This window comes from Talpa occidentalis, unplaced genomic scaffold (genome assembly GCF_014898055.3).
Source record: "Talpa occidentalis isolate TD23 unplaced genomic scaffold, MPIMG_talOcc4v2.1 talOcc4.14, whole genome shotgun sequence".
NCBI classification, from domain to species: Eukaryota; Metazoa; Chordata; class Mammalia; order Eulipotyphla; family Talpidae; genus Talpa; species Talpa occidentalis.
This window is the reverse complement of record NW_023601433.1, coordinates 76,802,638-76,816,378: the sequence shown is the minus strand read 5'-3', so window position 1 is coordinate 76,816,378 and position 13,741 is coordinate 76,802,638. Positions and strand designations below refer to the sequence as shown.

Here is a 13,741-nt window from a genome sequence, read left to right as displayed (position 1 = left end):
CGCAGCCTCTGCAGCGCCGGTTCGATCCCCGGCTGCTCCCCGGCCACCGGAGGAGGGTCCCACATGGGGCGCAGACCTCTCCTGCCGCCCGCTGCTCCCCTCAGCAGTGTGCTTCCATCCTTCTGTCTGCTCTGCCCCGCTCTGGCTCTGGTGGATTCTCTCACCCTCCCGCGCTTCTGACTGTACCCAGTGCTTGTATAAATAAATAAAAATAAAATAAATCTTTAAAAAAAAAAAAAAAGACACAGCCTGCAAAGCTGTCCGCAGCCTCTGCAGCACGAGTTCGATCCCTGGCCAGCCAGGGAGCAACCCACATGGCACAGCAGACCTCTGCTGACTCACCTGCTGTTCCCCTCAGCAGTGTAATTCCATCGATCTGCCTGTTCTGTTCCCAGCTCTGTCTCTGGTGAATCCTCTCACCCCCCACACCTCTAGCCTGTACCCCAGCTCTAGTATGCATAAATAAATAACTCTTTAAAAAGGAAAAAAAGATGGAGAGCAAGGAGACCTGGAGGAGGCCCGTGGAGCAGAGACACATGTGAAGACGCTGCACTTGCTTTTTGGTCCTGGACTGGTTGAAACAGATGTGGGTGAGAGAATTGTAGGGAGGTTAACAATGGCAGCTTTTATCTTGATCTTGCTCCTTCTGACCCAGACTGGCCTGGCCCCTTCTGCCTCTTTCCTATGGGTCCGCACCAGGAGGTGCCTTAGATTTACGGCAAGCTTTTGAGCCTCAGTGGCCCTGCTTCAGGTCAACTCCGTTTGGCTGGACATTTACCCACGAGGGGATGGGTGACTTCGGGTGTTTGGTTTGAAAACTGTATTCTTTGTCTTCTCTTTGTTGCACACTAATTGTATTAAAGTTCCCTTCCATGAAAGGTCTCATGCACTAGTGTTTTGTCTTGAGGCAGCAGATGGCAGAACCTATTTAGAGTGGGCAAGTTTGGAGATTCTGGGGTGCCCCTCCCCCTGCCCTGTCACACAAGGAAAGAGAAACAAGAGTGCACTGTCGCACGTGAGCACTACATGCGCCCAGGATTCTAATCCTGGCTCTGTCTATAACTTGTTTTGTGGCCCTAGATAGGTCTCTTAGCCGCTCTGGTCTCAGGACTTACCTAACAAGAGTGATCATGAAGAAGACTAAGGACAGGGCTGCCACTGAGGAAGGGTTAGTGCCAGAGTCAGGGGCAAGTGGCAGGCTCCTCTTCCTCCGAAATCATAGGAAGACCATGTTGCCTGATCAGAATTTAGTTCAAGGTCTCATCACTATTGATTTCAAGGCTGAATAATTCTTTGTTTCAGGGGACAATTCTTTGTCCTGTGCAATGCAGTGTTTACAAGCACCCACTACAGCACCAACAACCAGAATGTCTCCGGATACTGTCAAATGTCCCTTGAGGGTCAAAATCGCCCCCAGCGGAGAACCCCTGGCTAGCTCCCAGTTCTCCAGCACTGTGTCCAGGGACCTGGAAAGGGGTGGGTGTGTTCTAAGATGGCATCAGAACAACTTTGTATGTCTGCCCTGGCAGAGTCCTGCTGACTCCATCAAGGTTGTGTCTACTCAGGTTCCGGGGAAACACAGCTTGAGAAGAGGCAGGATGTCTCCCCTTGGGGAAGGGGCCCTTTCCCACGACAGCACCCAATCGTGCCCACCAGATGCCCTCTGACTGTGGGGAGGACCCAGAATGTGAACTACAAGGGCTGGATGGACATCAAAGGTATTAGGAAAATGTTTCTCTCTGAGGATGCCATGGGCTTAAAAATAAAAATTTCTGTTTCTTAAGAGACACTGAGGATTAAAGGGGAGAAACTGGTATAACTCAAAGTGCAGAGAGGAGGTAAGAAAACTCAATTCCAGTCACAACCGCCACGAGCTGCCCGGGGACTTCACTCGCTCCCAGCACTCGGCTTTCTCATCAGTTGAGAATGGGAAAGGTCTGCAACCTTGTGGTCCCTGAGGTTTCACCAAGAATTACTGCAGGCAAGTTCAGACAAAAACACCAGGGCTGAGAAAGGGTTTGCAGGGGATCCCCCAGTGACTCCCCACTTCCCGTTGCCCCCATGAGGGGGGACATTTTCTTCTTGCAAGGATGATATGCTGACTCATGGAGGAAACAGCACTGCAGCAGATGGAGGTCAACCCTACAGGCTGGTAGGACTGGTGTACTTGGCACTTGCTTTGCCCCCACAGCCCACACATACCAGGCCAGGCTTAGGGCAAGTGAGAAGGCTGGAAGCTGCCCGAAGCACTTGTAAACCAAAGTCGATAGCTATGGGCCAGAGTGAAGGAGCAGGCAGTGGCTTCCAGATAGCAGCCCGGGAGAGAGGCTTTCAGAAGGGCCACTGCTCCCTACCACAGAACATAAATGTGAATCCATGCGGACCTGTGATATGGTGTCTGTGCCACACCTGGAAAAGTCAGCTGAAAGGAAGAGAGGGAGCCTGCCCTCAGGACAGAGAGTGGGTGGGACCTCACTGAGAGGGCAGCACCAGGCGAGGGGGACAGCACAATGGGTGGAGGCTGGAGTCCACAGCCCCACAGAGCTGATTCCCAGCTCTCTGTCAGCTGCGTGGCCTTGGGCTCCACCTCCTGGAGTCTTCTCCCCCTCATCTGATATGAGGGGGGTTGGCAAGAGGACACAAAGGGAAGATTATATATAAAGTAGCTACATTGCCCGGAACACAGGAAATGCTCAAGAAATGGAGCAACCATTGTTATATCATGTATCTGAAACTTAGGGGGGTAACTGAGGAGGCCTGTAAATTGGCTTCTATTTAGCTTTCTCTGCCGCAATTTCCTATCCCTTTAGCAATGCCTCACAGATTTCCTTAGTGCCACAGGCATATATGATGTTCTTGTAATACCCGGAGTCTCCATTTTCATTATTTTGAAAGATCCCCCAGATGAGATTGGGGTTTCTATGCTTATCCAACATAGTACTTGGCAGTTGCCAGCCCAGCTGCTCAGCCTGTGGTGGCCTGGTGCCTCAGTAATTCTTCAGCTGCTCCCCTTGCTTGCCACTGTGCCTTCAGCTGCTCATTCCCTCTGCTGCCGTGCTCTCTGCCTCTGCCATGTGACCTTCCAGTGTGTGGTTTCTCATCTGCTTCGGTCTGAGAATCAGATTTCCAGGTAAAGTAAGCAGGAAGAAGTCCAGAGAAGAAATCTGGGGCAGGGTTTCTCAAATGGATAGGTGATAGCAGAATCACTGTCTATTTACAGTGCAAGATCCCAGGACTCCTGAATCAGAATCATGGTGTGGATGGGGGTGGTGGTGAGGGGGTGGGCAGGAGGGACAAGCCTGGTATTGGTGATGTAAGTGAGTTCTTACTCATGGGAGCACTGGAGAATTATGGTGAGGGACTAAGATGGCTACCACTTCTGCTCTGAAGGTTTTCCAGTTAATTTCAAGTTCCTTTCGTAGAGGAAGGCATTATTCTACCTTGTTTCTGTTCCCATCAGGCCATCCTGTGTGGTTCCTCACCCCAGGCTAACTTCTACATCCAGGAGGCTGACTGGTGCTGTGCCCGGTTTTCTAGGACCTGTGTGCACCTCAAGCAGAACCACAAAGCTGAGAAATCTCTCCAGAGCTGCCTAGCCCCTGCCCAGGCAACAAGCACTCTGTTCAGAAGAGCCAGGAATGTGGGCAGCGGGCAGAGGGGCAAAGCCACCCTTCTTGCTCTTGGCAATGTGGCACATCTGCTGGGCAAAAAAAGAAAAACTTAATGGGGGGGTAAAAAAACATCTCCCAGCAGATGTTCTTGGGACCCGGATAAGGTGAAAGACCACAGTGGTCAGTTAGTCTACAGCCCTCTAGGCCCGGCAGGGTGAGGGTATGGAGTTGGGGTGGGGGCACTGGGCCCTGTCTTAGTCAGCCCAACTCCTACAAATCCCACAGGCTCCAGACTACTCCCTTGTTACCTTATTCACTCCAGCCCTCTGATGAGTCCCTTCTCTAAACTCCCGGGGTTCAGAATTTAGGGCATTATCATTGTAATGGCTAATACTTAGTGGAGCACAACATCCCATGCACTAAGCTCTCTACCCACTGTCTCTCCTGTGCTGCTCATGACCCCATCAGGTGGCATTCCCATCTCACTTTAGAGATGAGGAAATGGAAGCTCTGACTTTACTCAGGGTCACACACTGGCAAGTGGCCGTGCTAGAAACTGAATTTGGCCACCTGCCTCTTGAGCCTGCCCTCCTTACCACGCTACTGACTGCAGCCCAATGTCTGGAAAGGCACGGGGCTGGGAGCCAGAGAACTGGGTCCTCATTCTGATTCCACCTACAGCCTGAGGCAGGTGGCTCTAGCCTGGTCATGGAGCCCTTTGCTCTAAGGCTCCTGTCTTATTGGGCCAACTACACTTCTCTCCACCCACACAGGGTGACCTAAGGCACAGGTCTGGGCCTTAATCATCTCATTTCTCAACAGCAAAAAGTGCCTTCTATGACTCAGGCACCATCAGAGCAGTTTTTCAAAATGGTTCTGACTGCCTGAAGAAAAAGCAAAGATGAGCTGAAGGCTCTCCTAGTCATGTAAGATGCAGAAGACAACAAAGGTGGACGAGGGCTAAGCTTAGATGGCAGCAGAGGGCCTGGGAAGACGTGGATGGATTCACTAGCTGCTGTGGAAGTATGTTGACAGGGCTTTTCATTAGCACTGTGTGGCACTAGACGGGGAGGAAGAGTTGATAACCATCTACTCCCTTTGCCCTACCGCCTCAGTAGGTGAGGGCAGGGCACTGAAGTTGAGGCCCTGAGCTGTCTCGTCGGGTTAAGGAGAGGGTCCTAACCCTCAGAGTCAATAGAGGTTTTCCTTGGAGTTCTTCCCCATGCCAGGAGGTCTGCGTGCCACAGCTGGGCTCGCTCCATCAACGAGATTCACCTCTGCCAGCACAAGCCTGCCGTCTGCTAGTATGCTATGCTGCCTGCTCACTGGGGCTACACAAACCATCCATGCTCCCTGCAGCATGGATGAGATGAGATGAGAAAGACATCTTGCCGGAAACTCACAGCCAAACACTGAATCCTAGAGTCCTCCTCACCATTTGCAGCTGCCTTATTTGTCACTACAGTCCCAGCAAAGGGACTAGACTGCCCAGCTGAGGATGGGACTGTTGCTGCCAGGAACCAGGCTGGGGCCAGAGATGCTGCCCATGGCACTTTACTCCTACTTTGCTATATACAGGTATGTACAGTTGCTGTGAGCCTATGGTACATTATTTCACAAAATTATCTTACATCCTGTGCGCACTTCTGGTCAGGAAGCGGCAGATTCTGCTCCACCTCCACGGATGGTAGAGGGAAGGGATGCTCACAGGAGCCACCCCCTCTGAGGACATTCAGGGGGCTGCGTGCCCCCTTCCCCAGTACTAAAGCCCTCCCACGGACCATCTGGGCCTCCCACCTGCTCTTGGCACTAGCAGTTTCCCAAGTCTTTCTCTTCCAGTGGAAGAACACTTGTTGGGGGAAGCAGTAGCAGCAACGGCCCCCTCTCACCAATAGTGGCAAACTGACGTTGGACGCCCAGAGTCTGACTGATCCTATTGAATATCAATAGCGAGACCACATCTGGCCCCATCCTCCTGACCCAGCGTGGGCTGGCCTCACGGGGCGCTGGCATGCATCTTCTCCAAGCAACTGGTCCAGAATGAGACCAGGCGGTTGTCACGGTTGATGCAGAAGTCCGTGAAGTCCCGCAGCAGCCGATCGGCGAACTTCTCGTCCCCCGTGGCGCTGGAGCGCCAGGTCTTGGTCAGCATGGTGTTGTAGGCCCAGTTGTAGCCGACCCTCTCCTCACAGAACATGTTCTGGCTGGTGGAGCTGGTGGAGTTCCGCCGCCGCCGCTGCTGCCCCGAGAACTTGCGCTTGGAGTAGGGCAGCTGCAGGAACACTGTTCCTGGAGAGGAAGGAGAGGGCGCCCGGGTTGGCTTGGCTGGTTCTGCCACCACACGCCTGGGGCAATGGCAGGTCCCTCGCAGGGTGCCTGCTCCTGCCACAGGGGCCCAGGCCCACCTGCCCACCATTTTGCAAGTAGCTCCTCACCTGTCACGTGGATGTACTGAGGCTTGTTCTCAGCGGGGAAGTTAAAAGCAGAGGCAGAATATTTATCTTGGACAAACCCAAACCTAAGGGAAGGACAGGAAGACACACTGATTAGGGCCTCCTTAGCCAAAGGGACAGGGGAGCAAGTGTGGCTAACAGGACTCTCCTGAAATGAAGGGATCTGGAAAGACCTCTTTTAAGAGGAAACATTCAGCTGCTTATTTTCATCCTCATTACGTTCCAACTCCGACCCCTTCACTGGCTCATCTGCTTTCCTCCCGTCCAGCCTCCTTTTATGTTCAAGGCAGCAGAAGGCCGCTCACCTGCTACCCTCAACCTTATCTAGCCTTACCTATGCCAGTCAAGCCTCTTTCCTGTGCCCCCAGCAGCCCCGTCAGACCACCCCACTGCTGCCTCTGCTGGTCCCAGCTTGCAGGTACTCTGTCTCTCTCCCTGGAATTCACCTCACACCCTAGCTGGTCAGGCACCCATTCTCATACTTGAGGCTGCCAGCTCCTCCAGGGAAGAGTCCCTGTATTACTCGAGCCATACCTCTCCTTTTCCTCACTGCTCTCCCAGGATGAACACATAGTTGGTTCTCAATTAAGGCTTTGAATTGAAATGGAATGAAGTATCCTCATTGAAATCCTTTTCTGAAAAGTGAGAATCTGGGTTCTCTGTGCTCTGGAAATGGGCAGGAGGAGTCATTTTTCATTTATGACTTGTTCTACTGCATTTTCATCTACAGCTTGTTCTATTCCTGGTTTTTCTATTTCCATAAGGCACATTTATTACAGCTCTACCTGCTAAGTGCTGCAAAGGACGTGCTAACAGATGTGGTGCCTGCCCTGAGTCTGAGGGCTTTATGTAATGAAGGCTGTGATGTAGGCAAAATTAAAGAGGTAAAATGCCCATCTCCATCCTGAGACTGAGTTCCTCGGGGAGGTGCTGGGTCACATCCTCTGTATCAGCTGATTTTCCACTGGCATGTGATAACTGTTTACTGAAGAACACGTGAAGCCATTTATGTACATTAAATGGACAGGCCAACACGCACTGATTATATCGCCTGTTGGAATGGCTTTAGATTTTGCCTCCTTTCCTTTCTACTTTCCAGTCAAGGCTATTTATTTACTCGGCTTGGGTCAGCTTGCCAGGAGTCTTGCCTCATTTCTTCCTTAAGTCATCAGGAAAGATCTTTACTTTTTAAAAGACAATTTCAGCATAGGGTGCTTGACCCTTTGCTGTCCACATGGGGAGAACACAAGCAAGGATGGCAGTGAGGGCAGCAGGGGTCCAGTCCCTGGGGAGGAGATGTACTGCCCTGATGAAATAAAGGAGGTGCTGGGTACTTTTCTAGTGCATTCTTAGCTGGAACTCCCAGATGAGCTAATGCTTCCTTTCAGAGCTGCAATTCCAATACTGCCCTATGGAAAAGTTACACAGTGAGCAAGTATTCTGGGGAACATACTTTGCTAGGCCTTGGGGAAGGAAACAAAAAGAGAAAAATGCATACCTCTGCTCTCGGGAACCCAAATTAGTATTAGTGTAATGGTCAGAGTATACGGGAGAAAGCAGTATGGGTCAGAGTGAAGAGCCCTGGGGATCCCTGGTGGAACAGGACAACTGATGTAGAAGGCAGAGGAGGCCTGACTGGGGAGGTAGGGGAGGGCTGTAGGTGTGAAGAATGGGGGTATAGGTGTGGGGGGGCTAAGTGGGGAAGGTAAGAGGGGGTCTGGATGGGGAGGTGAGGTGTGAAGGGGCACACAGCAGTGTTTAGTGTAGTGATGATACACATAAGATTTGAGGAGTGTGAAGGCTAGAAAAGCAGGCTGAAGAAGAAAGGGCAATCATTTAGAAAGATGACTGGACTAAGGCGGCTACTATGAGGAAAAAAACAGGTTTGATATATCAAGGCCACACCCGGAGTGAAATCCAGCCAGTGGAGACCTGTCTATAATCTCATCATGTGGCTGGGGTCTGAGTGCATACAGAAACTACTGTCTGAGAGCTAAATGCCAGGCACATCGGAGCTCTCTCAACAACCCTGCAAGGGGCAGAAAATGAAGGTGAAGCAGTTCTGGGACTTGCCCATAGTTCTTCAGTCAGATGCTAGGGGAGGTGGAGGTGACCAGGTCTTCAATCCCCGCCCCCTCCTCTACAAACACATTCCCTACCTTCTGCCCTAAGCCGGCTGGCATCCCCTCCTACCGGAGGGAGGAAATACCTGCCCTAGCATTATTCCCGCACCTTTTGCTATGATCAGAGCTAGGTCTACAAAGAAAAGAGCAGGACAAGGTGCAAGGCTGGCACCAACTTGAGCGAGACATGGCTGAAGAGTCTGGACTTCATTCTGTGGTGAAGGTGGCAGGGGGAATAACTGAAGACACGTGAAGAAAGAGATGATAAGACACAGAAGGCAGGGGCAGCAACAGGATTACTGAAGCAAGAATAGGAGCTTTGCCTTAGCCATGATTAGCTTGATGCAACAATTGGATAGTGTTAGTGATGTTCTAGAGAAAAAGCTAGATGGGTGTTGGGAGGCAGGGGAGACAGCTAAGCCTAGGAAAGGCTCTCCCTGGCATACATATTAGGTGCCAGTCAATATCTACTGGCTTTACTGACTGCTTTTTAACCAATTTTATTTTATTTTTTAAAGATTTATTTATTTATACAAGCACTGGGTACAGTCAGAAGCGCAGGAGGGTAAGAGAATTCACCAGAGTCAGAGCGGAGAGCAGAGCAGGCAGAAGGACCGAAGTACACTGCTGAGGGAAGCAGCGGGCAGCAGGAGAGGTCTGCGCACCATGTGGGACTCTTGCCTGGCGGCCGGGGATCAAACAGGCCCGCAGAGCTGTGGGCAGCGTCGCCGCCCAGCGCTTAACCGCTGGCCACCAGGGAGGCCCTTTTTAACCAATTTTAACATGTCTTTCAACATGTGTCAAGGATCTTTTGATGAATTTTATAGTTTTCCATTCATGTCCTTTCTCGGGTAGCTATTTATTTATACAAGAGCTGGGGTACAGGCTAGAGGTGCAGGAGGGTGAAAGGATTCACCAGAGACACAGCAGGGAGCAGAACAGGCAGACTGAAGAAATACACTGCTGAGGAGAGCAGCGCGAGAGAGGAGAGGTCTGCCATGCTATGTGGGACTCTCCCTGGCCGGCTGGGAATTGAACCGGTGCTGCAGAGGCTGCAGACAGCCTCACAACGCTGTGCTCAACCCACTGCGCCACTGGGGAGGCCCCTTTTCTTGGATAGCTTTGTTCAGGGTCTTGTTGAAGGCTAAGGAGAGAGCTCTCTGGTCTCCCCTCAACTCAAAGAAGAAGGTAATGAGGTCAGAAAAACAACAGCTACAGGAATCTGAGAGCTGCTTATCTTTGAAACCAGGGCAAAGGGTCTTGTTGGAGATAAGCAGCACATTTGCTATTGGTGGACTCAATCCATTTCCCAGAAATGAAACACTGGAATTTTTTTGCTCAGGTAACTGCTATTCAAGACACCAGTGCCTTCCTACTAGTCCCTCTTGCTAAGAGACAAACCTGTGTGCAATGGCTTCCTGGAAAAGGTGCATTCGATCCCAGTACGTTTCTGGTTCAAAGCCTGAAAGGGAAAATGAGACAATGCTGCTTGGGATCCCAAGGTTTGCCATTCTCCCGGAGCCCCGCCTTCTGTATCCTGAACTACTCCAGGCAGTTCCTCCCCTTGAGCCTAAGCTGGGCTTTGCCCCACTGCCGGCCTCCAGGACAACTAGTGCCCATCCCCAGTAGCGAAGTCCTAGGGAAGGCGGCAGCTGTGCATCTATCTCACCACCCTCCCCTCCAGCTCGATGAGGGCCTAGAAAGGGGATGAATATGATGGGGTCTCAGCAACCCAGGTGAGCTACTAGAACTCAAGATAAGGCCCATCCTAATGACTTCCTCTGCCAAAAGCAGAAAGGAGCGTGATATCAAAGTATAAATAAAATGTAACTTGTAAAATACATATTATTTGCTTCTCAGGAGAAAAGAAAATAAAAGGAAATGTATTACAGTTCTACATTTCCCCACAAGGAAAAGGCAACATTACAAGATTCACGTTAGGAATGGGAAAACTGAAGCAAATAAATGTAAAGATGGTTTTGGAAACAGTGGCCAGCTAGGGAGGGTTGCTGAGCAGCAGCACCTCCTCCTCCATCTCCCCCATCACCCACTTCATCGCTCCTTCTGCAGGGCTGCGTGTGAGGACAAGAGGCAGGGAGGAGGCAGGAGGGCTACAGCAGGCTGTCACACAGCAACAGCCACTCTGAGGGCTGTGGCGCTGAGCAGCTGCAACTGACAAGACACCTGAAAGACTAGGGTTGCCTGTGGTGGCCTCCTTGTTACTTTGTCCACACTTGGGGTTTTCTATCTAAGAAAGATTGAAAGATTCTAGGAGCAAAAGAGAAAAATACATTGGCTTTAATAGGAAAATGTGTGTGTGCACACAACACACAGTGCATTTTGTCTGATTTCTAAGGTTCTAAATTCACGGTTATCACAAGGGAAAATAGCAGAAAAAGAAGTGGACCAGAAGAAAATGGATTTTTAGACTCCAGCCCTTATTCCTTTAAACTAGGACTCCTTTCTTCAGCTGTAACCATAGCAACCAACAGAGGATGCTGGTCGTGAAGACTGGGTTACAAGTGGCAGAGAAAACCATCAGCTCATATTAAAAAAAAGTCCTCCAATGCCAGCCCCATGAACAACCCTGTTCTGTTACAGTGGAGGTGGAAAACCCCAGAAGACTTGTCTTTGGTTGGGTGGGGCAAGATGTCCCTATCTCTTGAACATATTAAAAACAGCTATCTATGGCAGTGCCTGGCTTGAAATCGTCAGATAGGAATATAACCAACTGGCATTTCAGGGCTGCATAAACAGTCCTCTCTCGCTGCACTGTGAGGCAAGCCAAGAATGTGTGCAGAGTGCTTTGGATTGCGGCGTCTATGGTCGCCAGTGGCCCCAGGGCTCACCTGGAACTCTATGATGACTTTAAAATGTTGCATCTGTACAGAAATGTTTTCTAAGATATAAACACGGAATATATAGATGGCTTTGGGAACAAAAGCTGCGTGTGTCAGGGGCCAGCCCGGCACTGGGAAAGCGCAGGGACTCTTAGTTTGACCTACAGGATCTGGGGGGACCTCTCACCCCAGGCAGGTTCTCTGCTAGTTCCAAGGGCAGGGGAAGAAAGTATCTTTCTGATATCCAAAGAATTCCTTTCATATTTATGATCTCTCTAGCTGAGAAATGAAGGGCTCCTCATCTCAGCAGCAACTCTAGCTTTTCATTTAAAGAAATATCACCTGCAAGCTCACTGCGAACTTTGCAGGAGCTACTTCTGTGCTCACCTCAATGCGCACTTGGTGATGGAAAGCTGTGAGCTGTGTGCAGTAACACTCGCCCTTCAATCTGTCCGAAACCTGCCTCCATATTCTGGGGGACTAGGGTGGAGCAGCAGGGTGGGCTGGCTCTGAGTGCTCCCTTTTCTGATGGACAGCCCTGCCTCGGAGGAGGACTCTGATCAGGGTCCTGCCACCCTCCTCTGAGCCTCCACTGCTCTATCTTCCTTGAGATGCGAGGCTGGAGCCACGTGCCACGTACAAGGTGCTGACACATCACAGCTTCCCACAATAGGACACTGTTTCCTGTTTTGCTTTCTAAGCCTCCCTTTTCTGGCCTTTATGCATGGGGCAGCAGATTCAAGCATCCAATGAGGTTCAAATTCTGGCAGCCCAAACCAGTCAGACCGGAGCAGAGAGCAGGGTGGGGGAGAAGAGCAGGGTCACTGGTGATTTACAGGGTATTGTGCCCTTTCCCACCCACCAGCCCGCTCCTGGCTTTACAAGGGTCTCCATGAGTTAGCAAGGCAGCTCCAGCCACCCTCATTAAGGATTATGGATTTTGAGGTTCTGTGACATTAAGTAACTTGCCCAGTCACTAAACAAAGAAACAGGATTAAACCCAGATCCTTTGACCTCCTCCTGTCTGAAGGCATTCTCTCTTCACCAGCCTGTGTCAACCGGTACTTAGAGACGTGTCCTTGAGGGAGGGGGTCTTACTTGTGGAGACAGAACCCGCAGAGGAGAGTATCTTACTATCAAACAGGTGCTCGCTGCCCTCCTTGAGCAAGCAGCTGATGTTGAGGGGGATGAAGAGCTGGGCTCGAAGTGGATCACCATACAGATAACTGGGCAGTGCAAAGGGACCCTCCAATACCGGGACCAACAAAAAGCCACAGGAGGTGGCTTTTCGATGCCAACCTTGGACCTGGTGGAAAGCACAGAAACAAAGAGTGTCAGCTCCAAGTTCATCCAGACAACAGAAAATATTTCCAGGCGGTGAAGCCGCCAGAGTGGCGGCGCGCATACTGATTGGCATGCTGATTTATTAATATCCACTGGCTCCAAGTCAGTCCTGGGCAGGAGAAAGTGCAGTTAACCTCCTGACAAATACTCAAAAAGCTGTGAGTCAAGCACATGCTCCTCTTCACAGCCTGCGTTTCTGCTACTTCAGTGTTTCTTCTGGAAGAAAGACACTGGATAGGGCTATTTCTTGCCTCCTAAAAACTCTTCTCATCCTATAGGATGTTGGAGGACAGTCATAGGATATAGGCTAAGTCCTAATTTTGTCCTTTATCAAAAATTTACTAAGTCTGAAGTATCAAAGAGGAAAACAATCCACTCAGGCTGGCTGAGAGGGACATGACGCAAGAGTGCAAGATGACTGTGGTGGCCTCTGGCCAAGAGCGATAAGCTGGGACCTGACAGAATGAGTCGCCCTCTGGCACACCCCCAAAAGCTGTCTGTCCGAAAGCTGACCAAGAATGAAAGTTACTGGGGAATAAAGACAAACATTTTCTACATCAACAGCAGCAACTTTCTAGGTCTTAAGATACTTTTTAGGCCATGAAACGCACACACATATTAAAAGTCAATACGTGTGAGTATGGCATATGAGATCTGTGACTATATTTCAAAAAATATAGTTTAGGTCCTTCCTTGACTTTAACAGATATGATCAGGTTAAAAGCTGAAGGGGACCATTCAGTTCTCCTCTCAGGAACACTCGTAACAACAACCAAAACACCAAGGTCTCTGATCAAAATCATTTCTCTCAAACCACCTTATTTTATATATTTAGCCCAATAATATGTGACTTATAACAAATCTGGACATTGCCTTAAAACAATAATTAACCTACCCTAGAGATTTCTAAAATTTTATTAAAATAATGATAATGGGTCACCAGCTTTCTTTGGGCTTTATATGGATTGATTTGAAAAGTATGCTTTAAGAGACAGTTGCTAAATTCCTCGGAGGAAAGAAATACTCTTCTTCCTACGCGTTTAACTATGTGTATGTGTCTATGAAGGTTGTGGTCGTGTTGTTTTGAGACGGGATATGGGCTATGGCTTCCAAGGAGAAGGCTTGTTAGCCTACCAGGTTAGAGGGTTAAATCTGCCTGGAGCGAGCAGTCATCCCAGTGTCAACCAGTTGGGGAAGAGCTGGTGTCCCGTCAAGTCAGGCAGGACTGGCAACTGGCATCTTGTTTGGTTTGGGCCTTATGGATGCTTCCCCATTGTGTGTCTCGTCTCAAAGGTACCAATGCTGTGTGGAGGCAGACAGGGCCTGGGCAGAGATCTAGACAAGTCTCTGCCCCAGGAGATCATGTTTTG

The 13,741-nt window shown here is 50.1% G+C and overlaps 1 protein-coding gene across 9 annotated transcripts in view; it reads right to left on the bottom strand.

Annotated features, from left to right (window-relative positions):
- Positions 1-1,388: 1,388 nt before the first annotated feature.
- The window catches only part of DEPDC5 (DEP domain containing 5, GATOR1 subcomplex subunit), a 110,145-nt gene continuing 97,792 nt past the window's right edge, over positions 1,389-13,741 (bottom strand). For all 9 annotated transcript variants that reach the window (XM_037510960.2, XM_037510958.2, XM_037510964.2 and 6 more), the window contains 4 exons: positions 12,162-12,333; positions 9,589-9,649; positions 6,047-6,129; positions 1,389-5,900 (listed from right to left, as the gene is read on the bottom strand). In XM_037510960.2, the coding sequence (XP_037366857.1) occupies positions 5,608-5,900; positions 6,047-6,129; positions 9,589-9,649; positions 12,162-12,333 (609 nt within the window). In that variant the 3' untranslated portion in view covers positions 1,389-5,607. The remainder of the gene's footprint in view (positions 5,901-6,046; positions 6,130-9,588; positions 9,650-12,161; positions 12,334-13,741) is intronic.